This window comes from Chiloscyllium plagiosum, chromosome 32 (assembly GCF_004010195.1).
Source record: "Chiloscyllium plagiosum isolate BGI_BamShark_2017 chromosome 32, ASM401019v2, whole genome shotgun sequence".
In the NCBI taxonomy this organism is placed as follows: Eukaryota; Metazoa; Chordata; class Chondrichthyes; order Orectolobiformes; family Hemiscylliidae; genus Chiloscyllium; species Chiloscyllium plagiosum.
Genome location: NC_057741.1, coordinates 29,533,055 through 29,550,141, shown reverse-complemented (window position 1 = coordinate 29,550,141; position 17,087 = coordinate 29,533,055). Strand labels below are relative to the sequence as shown.

General features: G+C 41.9%; 1 protein-coding gene across 1 annotated transcript in view; it reads right to left on the bottom strand.

Annotated features, from left to right (window-relative positions):
* The window catches only part of LOC122539461 (serine/threonine-protein phosphatase 2A catalytic subunit beta isoform), a 34,020-nt gene that overhangs the window by 13,031 nt on the left and 3,902 nt on the right, over positions 1–17,087 (bottom strand). The window contains exons 2-3 of the mRNA XM_043674322.1: positions 6,978–7,187; positions 4,153–4,326 (exon numbers count right to left, since the gene is read on the bottom strand). Coding sequence (XP_043530257.1) covers positions 4,153–4,326; positions 6,978–7,187 — 384 coding nt within the window. The remainder of the gene's footprint in view (positions 1–4,152; positions 4,327–6,977; positions 7,188–17,087) is intronic.

The following is a 17,087-nucleotide window of genomic DNA, read 5'->3' as shown; positions in this document are numbered from 1 at the left end:
TCAGTGTCAAGTCGGTCGTCATTAATGGAGATGGAGAGGTCCAGGAAAGGGAGGGAGGTGCCAGAGATGGTCCAGGTAAATTTAAGGTCAGGGTGGAATGTGTTGGTGAAGTTGATGAATTGCTCAACCTCCTCGCAATGTAGTCATCAATGTAGCGAAGGAAGAGGTGGGGAGTGTTGCCAGTGTAATTACAGAAGATCAACTGTTCTACGTAGCCAACAAAGAGACAGGCATAGCTGGAGCCCATATGTGTGCCCATGGCTACCCCTTTGGTCTGGAGGAAGTGGGAGGATTCGAAGGAGAAATTGTTAAGGGTGAGGACCAGTTCGGCCAAACAAATGAGTGTGTCGATGGAAGGGTGCTGTGGGGGATGTCGGGGGAGGAAAAAAACGGAGGGCTTGGAGGCCCTGGTCATGGCGGATGGAGGTGTAGAGGGATTGGATATCCATGGTGAAGATGAGGCGTTGGGGGCTGGGGAAACGGAAGTCTTGGAGTAGGCGGGGGGCATGGGTGGTGTCTCGAACTTATGTGGGGAGTTCCTGGACTAGGGGGGATAGGACATTGTCGAGGTAGGTAGAGAGGAGTTCAGTGGGGCAGGAGCATGCTAAGACAATGGTTCGGCCAGGGTGGTCAGGCTTGTGGATCTTGGGAAGGAGGTAGAACCGGGCAGTGCGGGGTTCCCGGACTATGAGGTTGGAAGCTGTGGGTGGGAGATCTCCTGAGGTGATGAGGTTCTGTATGGTCTGGGAGATGATGGTTTGGTGATAGAGGGTGGGGTCATGGTCGAGGAAGAGGTGTCCTCGAGTTGGCGTTTGGCTTCAGCGGTGTAGAGGTCAGTGCGCCAGACTACCACCACGCCCCCTTTATCTGCAGGCTTGATGGTGAGGTTGGGATTGGAGCAGAGGGATTGGAGGGCTGCGCGTTGGGAGGGTGAGAGGTTGGAATGGGGGAGGGGAGTAGACAGGTTGAGCCGGTTAATGTCCCGGCGGCAGTTGGAAATGAAGAGGTCGAGGGCAGGTAATAGGCCAGCGCGGGGTGTCCAGGTGGATGCAGTGTGTTGGAGGTGGGCGAAGGGGTCCTCGGAAGGTGGGCAGGTGTCCTGATTGTGAAAGTAAGCTCGGAGGCGGAGATGGCAGAAGAAGTGTTCGATGTCATGGCGTGTATTAAACTCATTGATGCGCGGACGGAAGGGGATAGAGCTGAGAAATTCTAAGGGTAGAAAGACCCTCTTGGGAGTTATCTACAGGCCCCCAAACAGTAGTCTGGATGTCAGATGTAAGTTGAATAAGGAGCTGAAATTGGCCTGTCGTGAAGATGTTACTACAGTTGTTATGGGGGATTTCAACATGCAGGTAGACTGGGAGAATCAGGATGGTATTGGACCTCAAGAAAGAGACTTTGTGGAGTGCCTCCGAGATGAATTCTTAGAACAGCTGGTGCTGGAGCCTACCAGGGAGAAGGCAATCCTGGATCTGGTATTGTGCAACGAACCAGAATTGATCAGGGACCTCGAAGTGAAGGAGCCATTAGGAGGTTGTGACCATAATACAATAAGCTTCAATCTGCAATTTGAAAGGGAGAGGGTACAATCAGTAGTGACAATATTTCAGTTGAATAAAAGGGAACTGTGGAGCTATGAGGGAGGAGCTGGCCAAAGTTCAATGGTGCAATACCTTAGCAGGGAAGACAGTGGAGGAACAATGGCAGATATTTCTATGTATAATGCAGAAGATGCAGGATCAGTTCATTCCAAAAAGGAAGAAAGATCCTAGGAGGAGGCAGGGATGGCCGTGACTGACGAGGGAAGTTAAGAAACATATAAAGTCAAAAGAGAAAAAGAAAAAGTATAACATAGCAAAGATGGGTGGGAAAACGGAGGACTGGGAAGCTTTCAAAGAACCACAGAGAATTACTAAGAAGGAAATACACAGAGAAAAAATGAGGTATGAAAGTAAACTGGCCAAAAATATAAAGGAGAATAGTAAAAGCTTTTTTAGGTGTGTGAAAGGGAAAAAAATGGTTAAGACTAAAATTGGGCCCTTGAAGACAGAAACAGAGGAATATATTACAGGGAACAAAGAAATGGCAGAAGAGTTGAATTGGTACTTCAGACCTGTGTTCTCTGCGGAAGACACAAGCAATCTACCAGAGGTAACAGTGGCTGAAGGACCCGGTGTTGGAGGGACTGTTAGGTCTGAAGGCTGATAAGTCCCCAGGTGGTCTACATCCCAGGGTACTGAAGGAGATGGCTCTAGAAATTGTGGATGCGTTGGTGAATATTTTCCAGAGTTCAATAGATTCAGGATCAGTTCCTGCGGATTGGAGGGTAGCTAATGTTGTACCACTTTTTAAGAAAGGAGCGAGAGAGAAAGCAGGAAATTATAGACCATTTAGTCTGACCTCAGTGGTGGGAAAGATGATGGAGTCAATTATAAAGGATGAAATTACAACACATCTAGAGAGCAGTAACAGGATAGGTCAGAGTCAGCATGGATTTATGAAGGGGAAATCATGCTTGACTAATCTTATGGATTTTTTTGAGGATGTAACTCTGAAGATGGACAAGGGAGATCCAGTGGATATACTGTACCTGGACTTTCAGAAAGCCTTTGATAAAGTCCCACATAGGAGGTTAGTGAGCAAAATTAGGGTGCATGGTATTGGGGGCAAAGTACTGAGATGGATTGAAAATTGGTTGGCTGACAGGAAACAAAGAGTAGTGATAAACGGCTCCCTTTTGGAGTGGCAGGCGGTGACCAGTGGGGTACCACAGGGATCAGTGCTGGGACCACAGCTTTTTACAATATATATTAATGATATAGCAGATGTCATTAATAGTAACATTAGCAAATTTGCTGATGATACAAAGCTGGGTGGCAGGGTGAAATGTGAAGAGGATGTTAGGAGATTACAGGGTGACCTGGACAGGTTAGGAGAGTGGACAGATGCATGGCAGATGAAGTTTAATGTGGATAAATGTATGGTTATCCACTTTGGTGGCAAGAACAGGAAGGCAGATTACCATCTAAATGGAGTCAAGTTAGGTAAAGGGGCAATACAGAGAGATCTGGGTGTTCTTGTATACCAGTCAATGAAGGCAAGCTTGCAGGTACAACCGGTAGTGAAGAAAGCCAATAGCATGCTGGCCTTCATAAGGAGAGGGATTGAGTATAGAAGCAAAGAGGTTCTTCTGCAGCTGTACAGGGCCCTGGTGAGACTGCACCTGGAATATTGTGTGCAGTTCTGGTCTCCAAATTTGAGGAAAGACATTCTGGCTATTGAGGGAGTGCAGCGTAGGTTCATGAGGTCAATTCCTGGAATGGCAGGATTACCTTACACTGAAAGATTGGAGCGACTGGGCTTGTATACCCTTGAGTTTAGAAGACTGAGAGGGGATCTGATTGAGAGGTATAAGATTATTAAAGAATTGGACACACTGGAGGCAGGAAACACGTTTCCGCTCATGGGTGAGTCCCGAACCAGAGGGCACAGCTTAAAAATAAGGGGTAGACCATTTAGGACAGAGATGAGGAGAAACTTCTTCACCCAGAGAGTGGTGGGTGTGTGGAATGCTCTGCCCCAGAAGGCAGTGGAGGCCCAGTCTCTGGATTCGTTTAAGAAAGAGTTGGATAGAGCTCTCAAGGATAGTGGAATCAAGGGTTATGGAGATAAGGCAAGAACAGGATACTGAGTGAGGATGATCAGCCATGATCATAATGAATGGTGATGCAGGCTCGAAGGGCAGAATGGCCTACTCCTGCACCTACTGTTTTTAAATGTTGCAATTGTACTAGCCTCCACCCCTTCCTCTGGGCAGCTCATTCCATACACGCACCACCCTCTGAGTGAAAATGTTGCTCCTCAAGTCCCTTTTAAATCTTTCCACAGCTCTTAATCTGATGGGAAATCTTGAGACTCCATTAAAAACATATATATTGGCATTATATACAGATTGAGACTTTTGTACTTGAAAGCACCACTGACAGTAGGAGAAAAGCACATTGGATATTCACAGCACTCTAAAGGGAAAAGACTCAAAATCAACAATTGAGTAGGTTTTGAATACAATGAAACCATTTCATAAGACCGGACGAGAAAGCTGGTTAGCATGGATTTATGAAGGGGAAATAAATGAGAACAGATTTTACTCACTTGACCATCCACTAAGGCCGTCAAAGGAAGGTAATCAAACAGATCTGTAAAGTACTTCCAAACACTAGCATTTCCATATTTCCTTAGGCATTCATCGTAAAACCCATACACTTGAGTAATCTGTCTACTTTCGTGGTTCCCTCGTAATATTGTGATACGTTCCCGATAACGAACCTGTGTTTAAAGAAACATAATTAAGTTTCAGCTGCATTGCCAGTATGCATAAGTTAGAAAAACGTATAACTGAATCTGATCAAGTTTTATTAGTACTTCAAACAAGGCTGCAAGGAAAAGCCAGTGAACTACAGACCAGTGAGCTTGATGTCAATGGTGTGTAAGTTGTTGGAGGGGATTCTAACAGACAGAATCTACATGCATTTGGAAGAGCGAAGACTGATTGGGGAAAGTCAGCATGGCTTTGTGTATGGGAAATTGTGTCTCATTAACTAGATTGAATTTTTTTTTTTAAAAAGAGGCCACCAAGAAGATAGATGAAGACAGAGCAGATGTTGTCGATATGGACTTTAACAAGGCCTTCAACATGGTTCTACGTGGTAGTCTGTATAGTAATGTTAGATCACATGAGATCCAGTGGAAGCTAGCTAACTGGATACAAAATTGGCTTAACCGTAAGAAACAGAGGGTGGTAGAAGGTTGCTGTTCAAACTGGAGTCCTATGACAAGTGGTGTGCAGTGAAGATTGGTGCTGGGTACACTGTTCGATTTGTCTTATTATTGTCACGTACTGACATACAGTGAAAAGTATCATTTTGTGTGCTAACCAGACAAATCATCACTTTACATAAGTATATCAGGGTAATACAACAGACTGCAGAATATCGTGTTACAGCTACAGAGATGATGCAGAGAAAGATCAACACTAATATATGACAGGTCCATTCAGAAGGCTGATAATAGTAAGGAAGAAACTGTTCTTAAGTCTGTTGGTACATATTTTCAAACTTTTGTGTCTTCTATCCATTGGAAGAGGGTGGAAGAGAGTATAATTGGGCCACGAGGGGTCTTTGATTAGGTTGGCTGCTTTCCTTAGACAGTGGGAAGTGTAGATGGATTCAATGGAAAGAAGGATGGTTTTTGTGATGGGCTGCACTGTGTTCACAATTCTAAATCCTTGCAGTCTTAGTCAGAGTAGTTGCCATAACAAGCTGTGGTGTATCAGAATAGGATGCTTTCTTTGGTGCATCTATTAAAAATTTCCTTAGCCTTCTGAGGAAGTACAGGCGCTGGTGTGTTGCCTTGACTGTAACGTCAGATGGATGGACCAAGATAGATTGTTGGTGATATTTACTCTTAGCAACTTTAAGCTCTTGACCAACTTCACCTCAGCACATTTGATAACAATAGAGGCATGTTCATCACTTATATGAACTATTTGCATGAGAAATAGGTGGCATCGTTAGTACGTTTGCAGATGACACAAATTGTTGGTATAGTGGACAGTGAAGATTATCTAAGAGTACAAGATGGTCTCCACCAACCCCTCCAGTGGGCTGAGGAATGGCAGACCAATCCCTCCAGTGGGCTGAGGAATGGCAGACCAACCCCTCCAGTGGGCTGAGGAATGGCAGATGGAGTTTACTTTAGATAAACGCAAGGAGTGTTGCATTTTGGTAAGACAAACCAGGACTGGACTTACACAATTAATGGTTTGGCTCTGGGGAGTGTTGTCAAACAAAAACACCTAGGGGTTCAGGTACATAGTCCCTTGAAAGTGGCATCATAAGCAGACAAGGTGGTGAAGGCAGCATTTGGCAAACTTGCCTTCATCAATCAGAGCACTGGAGTGGGGCATCATGTAACAGCTGCACAAGACTTGTTAAAGCCACATTTGGAGTACTGCATACAATTCTGGTTGCCCTGCTCTAGGGAGTATGTTTTTGAACCGGAGATGGTGCAAAAAGGGCTGGCAACAATGTTACCACTACTGGAGGATTTGAGTTAATAAGAATAGACTGCAAATTGTTTACCTTGAACATAGGAGGCTGAGAAGCAACCTTATCGAGGTTTACAAAATCACGAGGGACACAGATAAGGTGAATAGCCAAGGTCTTTTCCCCAGGCTAGATGAATTCAAAACTAGCAATCATAGATTTAAGGTGAAGGAGGAATGATTTCAAAGGGATCCAAGGAGCAACTTTTTCCACACAGGTGGTACATATATGGAATACCTGCCAGAGGAAGTGGTGGATGAGAATACAATTACAACATTTGAAAGACATTTCAAATGTCTTTGTGGGCGGCACGGTGGCACAGTGGTTAGCACTGCTGCCTCACAGCGCCTGAGACCCGGGTTCAATTCCCGCCTCAGGCGACTGACTGTGTGGAGTTTGCACGTTCTCCCCGTGTCTGCGTGGGTTTCCTCCGGGTGCTCCGGTTTCCTCCCACAGTCCAAAGATGTGCAGGGTCAGGTGAATTGGCCATGCTAAATTGCCCGTAGTGTTAGGTAAGGGGTAAATGTAGGGGTATGGGTGGGTTTCGCTTCGGCGGGTCGGTGTGGACTTGTTGGGCCGAAGGGCCTGTTTCCACACTGTAATCTAATCTAATCTAATCTAATCTAATCTAATCTAATTTGGAGAGGTACGTCAACTGAAAAGGTTTAGAGGTATATGGGCTAGATGTAGGAATATGGGGTTTGTTCCGATTAGGAAACCTGGTCGGCATGGAAGAGTTGGCCTGAAGGGTCTGCTTCCATGTTGTATGACTATGACTAATTCTATGGGACTTTCAGGTGAGAACTCACAAGAGAAGGGTCACCAACTCAATGTAAGGCAGTCCATATCAAGTTTGGAAATGAAACATCATACCTTTAATGCTACGAGTAATGTGACAGTTTCAACAGAGTAATAACCTCTGTCAACGTAATCTCCCATGAAAAGATAATTGGTGTCTGGTGATTTGCCCCCAATTCTGAACAGTTCCATGAGATCATGAAACTGTCCATGGACGTCACCACATACTGTGACTGGACATCGCACCTCCTGTACATTAGACTCTTTTGTAAGAATTTCTTTAGCCTATGGAAACAAACAGAAGTTAAAATTACTAAAGCAACAAAAGACATGAGTTGTCAACAATCTTACATTAATTTTACACCACAGCACACAAATACTTCCTCTCGCACATTTCAAGGAACCACAAAATAACTTGCTATCCCAAAGCAAATACAGAAAACTACGCTTAATGTATTTCCACTTCCATAGAATCTTCTGAATAAGGGATCCTTTTGAAAAGGAAAAATATCTGTTGGTGGCATGTGAATATGCACTGAGGCTTCAGCTGACAACAAAAACATAAGCTTTGAACATAAACTATTAATTTGGTTAATGTTAGCTTATGATTCAACATTATAACCTCCCCATCAAATCATCTGGATGAATTCACTACAATCCCATTTAACTGCTACAAATCAGAAATGGACAACAAATAGCAATTATTTTTGGAACTTACTCGGAATTGTAAAAAAAAAATTGGGTATTTGGTATGTACAATTCATTTTGCTTCCTTCATGGTTGTCTCCTTCAAGGGTACAATTGAAATATACAAGGGCAGCTCCCACAGCATTTTAATAGCTCAACAGAGGAGAGTAACACGGGTAAGAATGTGGAAGTAAACATGCTCCTTCCTTCGCATTGCATAGGATAATGATGGTTAAACAACTCATGACATTTAAAGCAGAATTTTGTACAGAGAATTATTGCTGGGTTTAAATGGAAAATTTTCCCATTTAAATGAAGTCTAGTGTAGTAGGTAGATGTATGATATTTCTCATTTCCTAAAACAAAAGTGGCTCTCTTGGGAAAATGTTGCAAATCATGGGTGCTTTAGACTGACGCGCGTCATAACCCATTTAAGATACAAAGATGAACACTCACAAAGACCTAACATAGGACCCAGCTATTAAAAATGCAGTCTAAGGTTTTTGCCGACTTTATTTCATAACATGTTGGTCACCCAACAAAACATTCTTTATATCAGTCCTAAATTAGGAGTTTACTAGTAAGCCTGTTTGTTCAGGTTCTCTCATCACAGTTTAGTTTCAACTCATATGCCTGGAGTTACTTTTGTATTCTGGTTATCATATTACCTTTCAAAGCTGAAATGAAGGAAATTGGAAATAAAAAGATAGAACTATCATGAACAAGACAACAGGGAAAAACTCCCATTGATTATTAACTCCTGATATTGAAACAACCAATTCAAACAATTTATAAACCCACACCTTTTCCCTCATTCCATTCTTATACAGGCATTTCTTCAGATGATATTCAAGATATGTTTATCTATTAATTGGTTTTTAGAAAAAGACTGTAGCAGAGAGGTATCAGAAAGTATTTTAACTCAAACCTGTACAATGTAATAAAGTAATTAACTAAGCAGTGATGGCTGGGCAGGTGGTGTGCTGTAGCTGTATGATGTGGGAGCTGGCTGATCCCATTGTGAATAGCAGTGACCACATCTGCAGCAAGTGTTGGTTGCTGGAAGAACTCCAGATCAGAGTTGATGATCTAGAATCTGAGCTTCAAACACTGCGGCACATCTGGGAGGGGGAAAGAGTTACCTGGATGCTTTGTTTCAGGAGGCAGTCACAACTGGGAGAATAAGTAATTCACATTCAGTTAGTGATCAGGGACATCAGAATGTGACTGTAAGTGAGGCAGGTAGGGGAACCGGAGTTCAGGAGCCTCAGCCCTTGACCTTGTCCAACAGGTATGAGACCCTTGCTCCCTGTACGGATGAGGAAAAGGGCTCTGGACAGGATGAACCAGCTAACCACGGCACCATGGTGCAGAAGGCCATTCAAGAGGGGGGAGCAAAAAGACAAGTAGTTGTTATAGGGGATTCTATAATTAGGGGGACAGATAGTATCCTTTGCAAGCTGGATCGGGAGTCTCACATGGTGTGTTGCCTACCCGGTTGTTGGTAAAAGTCTAGAATCCATCATTAAGGATGAGGTTTCTAAATTCTTGGAAGAGCAGGGTCGGATTAGAACAAGTCAACATGGATTTAGTAAGGGGAGGTTGTGCCTGACAAACCTGTTGGAGTTCTTTGAAGAGGTGACAAGTAGGTTAGACCGGGGAAACCCAGTGGATGTGGTCTACCTAGACTTCCAAAAGGCCTTTGATAAGGTGCCACACAGGAGACATAGTTTGCTGACAGATAGTCTGCAAGACTTTATGAGGGGCAAGTCATGCCTCACAAGCCTTACTGAATTCTTTGAGGGTGTGACAAAATACATTGATGAAAGTTAGAGCAGTGGATGTGGTGCATATGGATTTAAGAAAGGCGTTTAATAAGGTTCCCATGGTAGGCTCATTCAGAAAGTACTGAGAGATAGGATACAAGGAAATTTGGCTGTTTGGATACAAAGTTAGCTGGCCCATAGAGAACAGAAGATGGTAGTTGATGGTATCTCAAGGGGGTTGGAATATAAAAGCACTGTTGTGCTACTGAGACTTTATAAAGCTCTGGTTAGGCCCCATTTTGAGTACTGTGTCCAGTTTTGGTCCCCACACCTCAGGAAGGACATACTGGCACTGGAGCGTGTCCAGTGGAGATTCAAACGAATGATCCCTGGAATGGTAGGTCTAACATATGAGGAACGGCTGAGGATCCTGGGATTGTATTCATTGGAGTTTAGAAGATTAAGGGGAGATCTAATAGAAACTTACAAGATAATACATGGCTTGGAGAGGGTGGACGCTAGGAAATTGTTTCCGTTAGGAGAGGAGACTAGGACCCATGGACACAACCTTAGAATTAGAGGGAAATGCAGAGATATTTCTTCAGCCAGAGAGTGGTGGGCCTGTGGAATTCATTGCCACAGAGTGCAGTGGAGGCTGGGACGCTAAATGTCTTCAAGGCAGAAATTGATAAATTCTTGATGTCACAAGGAATTAAGGGCTACGGGGAGAATGCGGGTAAGTGGAGTTGAAATGCCCATCGGCCATGATTGAATGGCGGAGTACACTCAATGGGCCGAATGGCCTTACTTCCACTCCTATGTCTTATGGGCCGAATGGCCTTACTTCCACTCCTATGTCTTATGGTCTTGCGGTCTTATAAAACAAACTAAAGGAGCTCCATCCTAACAACACATGTTGGATTGGAAACCAAAATCCAGAGCTGAAAGGCAACTGTTCTAACTACACAGATGCAACAAATATAGTGATCTGCTCAATATATATTGCGTGTCTGTCAGGATGGTCCTATGAAATTTTGTACTGTACAGGAAGGTAAAATACAGGCAAGCAGGGAGACCAAATGCCCATCAATTACAACAACGAACTGCATGGGATTGGAAGGAAACCTATCACTGATATTCATAGGGACAAGAGTAATTTGAGGTAAGGATTAAGAAAATTGCATTCTCAACAGATCAGCTGATTAAGGCTTTGTGTAATAGGGCCTATGCTGTTGAACTGCATCTGGATTTAGATGAAGTACGATTTCTACCAGCTAAATAGTCACTAAACCAGAAACCAATGATTTTGGCCCCGATACATAATGTATATTCTTCCTACTGATTCCAGCCCATGACTCAGGGCAGTGAACAAAACTGTTTGCAATATATGATTCCTACTCATCCTTGGGCTGAGCTTCATTACAAAGACCACCTTCATTCATCTTGGTAACATGACCCACATCTGACAAAGTCCAACTGCTCTAGAAACCCTTATCTAAAAACTTTCTTCACCTCCAGGTTTACTCATTTAAATACCCTCCCAATTAATCTTCCTTATTAAGTGAATCAATCACCCTTAGTAAGCTTCCAATCATCAAAATTCCTTTGGCTCATATCCTATTCAGATCCCCTGCTACCCCTTCCTCATGTTTAAATTAAAGACTATGGGGACCCAATGTAAAATTCTCAACCTCAGGTTTAATCTCTTTCAGACCTGAGCTGCTTTCAAACACAGCGTAGAAAATCAAGTAAAAACCAAAAAAAAACTACAGCTGCTGTAAATCAGGGACAAACACAGAAATTGCTGGAAAAGTTCAGCAGGTCTGGCCAGAAAGCAGAATTAATATTTTGAGTTGAGTGACCCCTCAGAACAGTTTGAGGAAGGGTTACTTGATTTGAAACATTAACTCTGATTTCTTTCCACAGATGCTGCCAGACCTGCTGAGCTTTTTCAGCAATTTCTATTTTTGTCTCTCGAACATCAAGTGCAAATTCTGCACTTCCCATTCCAAGTAAAAGAACAGCAAATGATCTTGAATATGAAAATAATCCCTCAGACAAATCACGTCTTATTTTCTTAGGACAACGTTACACAGGTGCCAGCAGTCATTTACTACTTCACATGTGATCATTTTTCATGTAGTGGCACATAAAGCAAGTGTTTCTGGTGTACTTAATTCACTATGTTCAAATAAAATTTGTGATCCAGTCCTCACTCAATGTTCAGAGACATAGCTAGCTTGCAATCACTGGAATATAGCAGAACAATTGGGATCATTGGCCAACTCTTTCAGTGAATAGCCCAAAGGCAAGAATATCAATTACCAAAGACTGACAAGCAACTGAATACATGACCTCTGGCCTGAATGGTTCCTCACAACATCACCCATAGGAAATAAGAAGTTTAAACATGAAAATATCATCCTCACTATTAGACTATTAAAAAATCCACTGATATTACTGTGATCACACAATCAAATCAATTTATCCCATCTGTCAGTGTATGTTGAAACTTCCTTGACAGCTCCAATATTGTTACATTGTTAGGTTGGCCTGAATCCAGTTCTGACAAATGAGATTTCATAGTAAACAACTCATAACTCGAGGTTAGTTGGCAACCTTGTTTACAAACCCACAAGGATGGGTGAATTGGTCAGGGAGTAAAGTCAATACTAAAAGCAGGAATGAATTGCAGAGATTGGATTTAACATCTTTAGGGCGATTCCCTTTCATACCAGCAGTGGGATACCTAGCAGAAAGTGTTCCAAGCTCTAACACCAAAGCCCTCCTCTTAACTAAAATAGGCTGAAGTGTTTTTTAAAAGTTGAATATAATTACCAACTTCTAAATGAACAATTCTTTATACCTCAAAAAAAGGATTCTCCACTTCTATTCAAGATCTGTCAAGCCAGGCTTTCACTTCTGGACACTTGAGAAGTGTCACACAAGTGGTGATCCTTCCATGGTGATGTTTATCCTTGGTTAAGTCAGAATTTTTCACAAGGGAAAAACTAAGACCAAAAGATGTAGGAGCAGAATTAACCCATTTGGCCCATCAAAGTCTGCACCACCATTCAGAGAGATCATGGGCTGACTTGATAATCTTCAACTCCACCCTCTGAATATCAGACTTACATGGTCAACTCCTTACTGAGATTATGCCCTCTGGCCCTTGACTGTCCTACGTGGGATAAGAACCTTTCCACATCTACCCTTTCAAACCCCTAAGAATCTGTTATGTTTTGATAAGGTCTCTTCTCATTCTCCTAAATGCCAATGAGTACAAATGCAATGGCTTGAACCACTCCTTATAAGAAAATCCCTCACACAACAAATCAACCTTGATAAGCTTCTCTGGACTGTCCTCTGATGCCAGTATATTCATCCTTGGATGTTCACAGTATTCCAGGGATGGTTTACTAATGCCTTGTACAGCTTTAGCAAGACCTCCCTATTTTTGTACTCCATTTTCTTTGAAGTAAAGGCCAAAGTTTAATTTGCTGAACCTCTGACCAGCTTAACTTGGAAGTTAGTTTTTTTATGATTTATTAGCTCCCCCAGATCACTATCTACAGCTTTCTGCAGTCTTTCCCCATTTAATTAATATTTAGCTCTACATTTCCTGTCAAAGCACATAATGTCACATCTTTCCCTTGTTTTTTGCCCACTCAGTTAACCAGTCTATGTCATTGTATAAACTATTCGTGTCATCTTCACTACTTGCCTTTCCACCTATTTGTGTCATCTGTAAACCTGGTATAGCACAATTCACTACCGGCATCCAATTCATCAATATGCATTTTAAATAATCATGGCCCCAGCACTGATCCCTGGGACATTCCATTAATTAAGAGTTGCCATCCTGAAATGCCCCTCTTATCCTAATTCTAACATCTATTAGTTAGCTAATCATCTATTCCATGCTAACATACTACTTCAACAACTTGGGCTCTTATTAAGCAGTATTCTACAGAGTAGTGTATTGAATGCCTTTTGAAAATCTAAATACATCCACTGGTCCCACTATATTTACCCTGCTTGATACCTCAAACTGTAATAAATTTCCCCTTCATGAAGTCATGCTGACTCTATTTGATTATATTAGATGATTCTAAATGCTCTGTTATTACATCCTTCATAAAAGAATAACATTTTCCCAATCAAAGTTACCCTCAACAGTTGTAAGGACGGAACAATTTGAGTATAGTCAAATATGTACAGTGCATCACTGACCTCAATTTTCACAAATCTTCATACTCTCAACTCCAGATGCAGTCCTATATTCACTAAGCAACTCCATCAGTCAAATGATTTTTTGCCTTTAATAAGGCTGTTGTAGTGGAGATGAATAGGTAATAGGTCCCTTCAGAAACTCAGTATAACTATACTCTAAAATGTCTGTGACACACACTACACAGAACATTAAACAATCCATTATTGTCTTGTTTGATGCACTCAGCTTCTTACTTTGAACAGATGCATGTACATAGCAGAATTTACATTTCAACATCTCCACAGCAACAGCAAGTACCATGCATGGATGTTTAACTAGGCTGTGCAATATTTCAAATATTTGCCCTTTCCAGTTTTCAAATACAAACTATTTCGGGATTCAATCTTAATCCATGCTAGACAATAATTGGGATCACCATTCAGACTGCATGGCCCCCGTTCATCCCCACTTTGGAATGCAACTTTGGTAGCTATCCAGCAATATCTTCCTAGTTGGTCCTGGTAGGTAGGATGATCAACTGGAGGTGCTCCTAGTTTATGTGGACTCAACTTTCAGTTATATCAGATATTCAGTTCCATGAAATCAACTAAACAATACTTTGTCAGTAATGACTGAAGCAAACCATGTTTCATAAATAAAAAAAGTAAACAAATTAACAGCTCATTTGACTGCCTGACTTGAACCTTTGTCCAGGTTTCAGGCAATATGTGGGAGAGATTTCAGACTCTGTCCTCAATGGAAAAAATAAAAAAGGAGCACGGAGTTGTTGAGAATGCTATGACTTACAAGGCCTGTACTTAAAATCAAAAATTGCTATTTTGCTCCATGTTCAACTTTAAATAGCAGTTTTAAAAAAAAAAGGACTGATAAAATTGTAGGTTTTGCAGGAACTCTTATTATGGGTTGCAATGCTCTTGAATTGATTAAACATGTTTTTGCTTGGTATGGAATGCAGCAATTCTAAAGCAATGCAGTCAAACAAAAATCAAAAAAGTGTTCAAAGCACAATGCACAATGTTAGTCATAGAGGTGTACAGCAAGGAAACAGACCCTTCGATCCAACACATCTATGCTGACCAGATATCCTAACCTAATCTACTATCATTTGCCAGCATTTGGTCCATATCCCTCTAAACCCTTCTTATTCATACATCCATCCAGATACCTTTTAAATACTGCAATTGTACCAGCCTCCACCACTTCCTTTGATAGCTCATTCCACATATTTCACCCCCTGCGTGAAAAGGTTGCCCCCTTACGTCCCTTTTAAATCTTTCCCCTGTCACCCTAAAGCTATGCCCCCTAGTTCAGTGCTCCCCCAACCTAGGGAAAAGACTCTATTTATCCTATCCATGCCCCTTATGATTTTATAAACCTCTATAAAGGTCACCCCCCTCAGCCTCTGACACTCCAGGAAAAACAGCCCCAGCCTATATAGCTCAAATCTTCCAACCTTGGAACATCTTTGGAAATCTTTTCTGAATCCTTTCAAGTTTCACAACATCCTTCCGAAAGGAAGGAGACCAGAAATGCACGCAATATTCCAAATATGGCCTAACCAATGTCCTGTACAGCCACAACATGACCTCCCAACTCCTGTACTCAGTACTCTGACCAATAAGGGAAAGCCTACCAAACACCTTCTTCACTATTCTATCTATCTGTGACTCTACTTTCAAGGAACTATGGACCTGCACTCCAAGGTCTCTGTTCAGCAATACACTCTTGGTCCTTACCATTAAGGTGTACAAGTCCTGCTATGATTTGTTTTTCCAAAATGCAGCACCTCACATTTATCTAAATTAAACCTCATCTACCACTCCTCAGCCCATTGGCCCATCTGATCAAGATCCCATTGTACTCTGATGTAACCTTCTTCGATGTCCACCACACCTCCAATTTTGGTGTCATCCATAAACTAACAATACCTCCGATGTTCACATCCAAATCATTTATATAAATGACGAAAAGAAGTGGACCCAGCATGGATGCTTGTGGCACTCCACTGGTAACAGGCCTTTAGTCTAAAAAGCAACTCTCCACCACCATCTTCTACCTTCAATCCAGTTTTGTATCCAAATGGCTAGTTCTCCATGTATTCCGTGAGATCCAACCAGTCTCTCACTGGAAACCTTGTTGAATGGCGTACTGAAGTCAATATAGATCATGCCCCCGCTCTGTCCTCAATCACCTTTGTTACTTCAAAAAAAAAACTCAGTCAAGTTCATGAGACATGACTTCCCACACACAGTCATGCTGACTATCCTGAATCAGTCCCTGCCTTTCCAAATAATAGTTAGTGTAGACATATGCTGATATATTCTTTCAAATCAGCAACTTTGCTGAACATGTCTATCTCTAGTTGGATTTTAACTCATTGGTATGCTAAAGCTGTTGCAATATGTGACTGTTATAATATTAAATTGGTCCTTATATAATGTGTGGATGCACCTAGACAGATTCAAAGTGCTGATGGTAGTTTTTAGGAATTAAACAGGAGAAACTTACATTTGTGCTCTGCTGAAGTGTTACTATCATGATTCCTTCTTTATGCTTCTAGAATTTCTCTTTCACCATCATTATTCTCCAACCTAACCCAGAATACAACAAAAGTGCCTTCTGGCTGAACAGTTAACTGGGTTAGTCAACGAAGCCTTTTTAATATCATAAATATCCAGTGTAATGTAAAGCTATTTGAATGCTGTTGCTTTGTCCTTAGTAAGTTATTTGTTTCTGGTATTGAATCGGTAGCAAGGTTTAGTTATCATTTCCTGAATTGATTAAGGATTTTTCTATTAAAAAAGGTCATAAACAAGAGAAACCTTTTCCCCCCAATCCAGAAATTTTGGTTTCTTACCAAGTTGCTCCTCATTATATATACACTGATTCTAAAGCACATTCTCTAAAGATCAAAAATAGGTACCAACCTTCTCCTACAGCGATACCATAACACATCCCGGATTATAGACATGTAACCTGAACAAAGCAGTGAGGACTGACCATGTGTACTGCTTGAATGTTACTGCAATTGTTTTGAGCAGCACATTTTAATGGCCAAATTTGACATAAGAGGAGGTGGCAATAAATGCAAGTCAGTAAGCCTGCATTGTGTTCTAAGATTCTATGACAAAAAAAACTTGCAAGTTAATGAGACCAACAATCTTAAATGCAACAGTCATTGACTCAGAGATGTGCAGCATGGAAACAGACCCTTCGGTCCAACCCGTCCATGCCGACCAGATATCCCAACCCAATCTAGTCCTACCTACCAGCGCCCGGTCCATATCCCTCCAAACCCTTCCTATTTATATACCTATCCAAATGCCTCTTAAATGTTGCAATTGTACCAGCCTCCACCACTTCCTCTGGTAGCTCATTCCATACACGTACCACCCTCTGCATGAAAAGGTTGCCCCTTAGGTCTCTTTTATTTCTTTCCCCTCCCACCCTAAACCTATGCCCTCTAGTTCTGGACTCCCTGACCCCAGGGAAAAGACT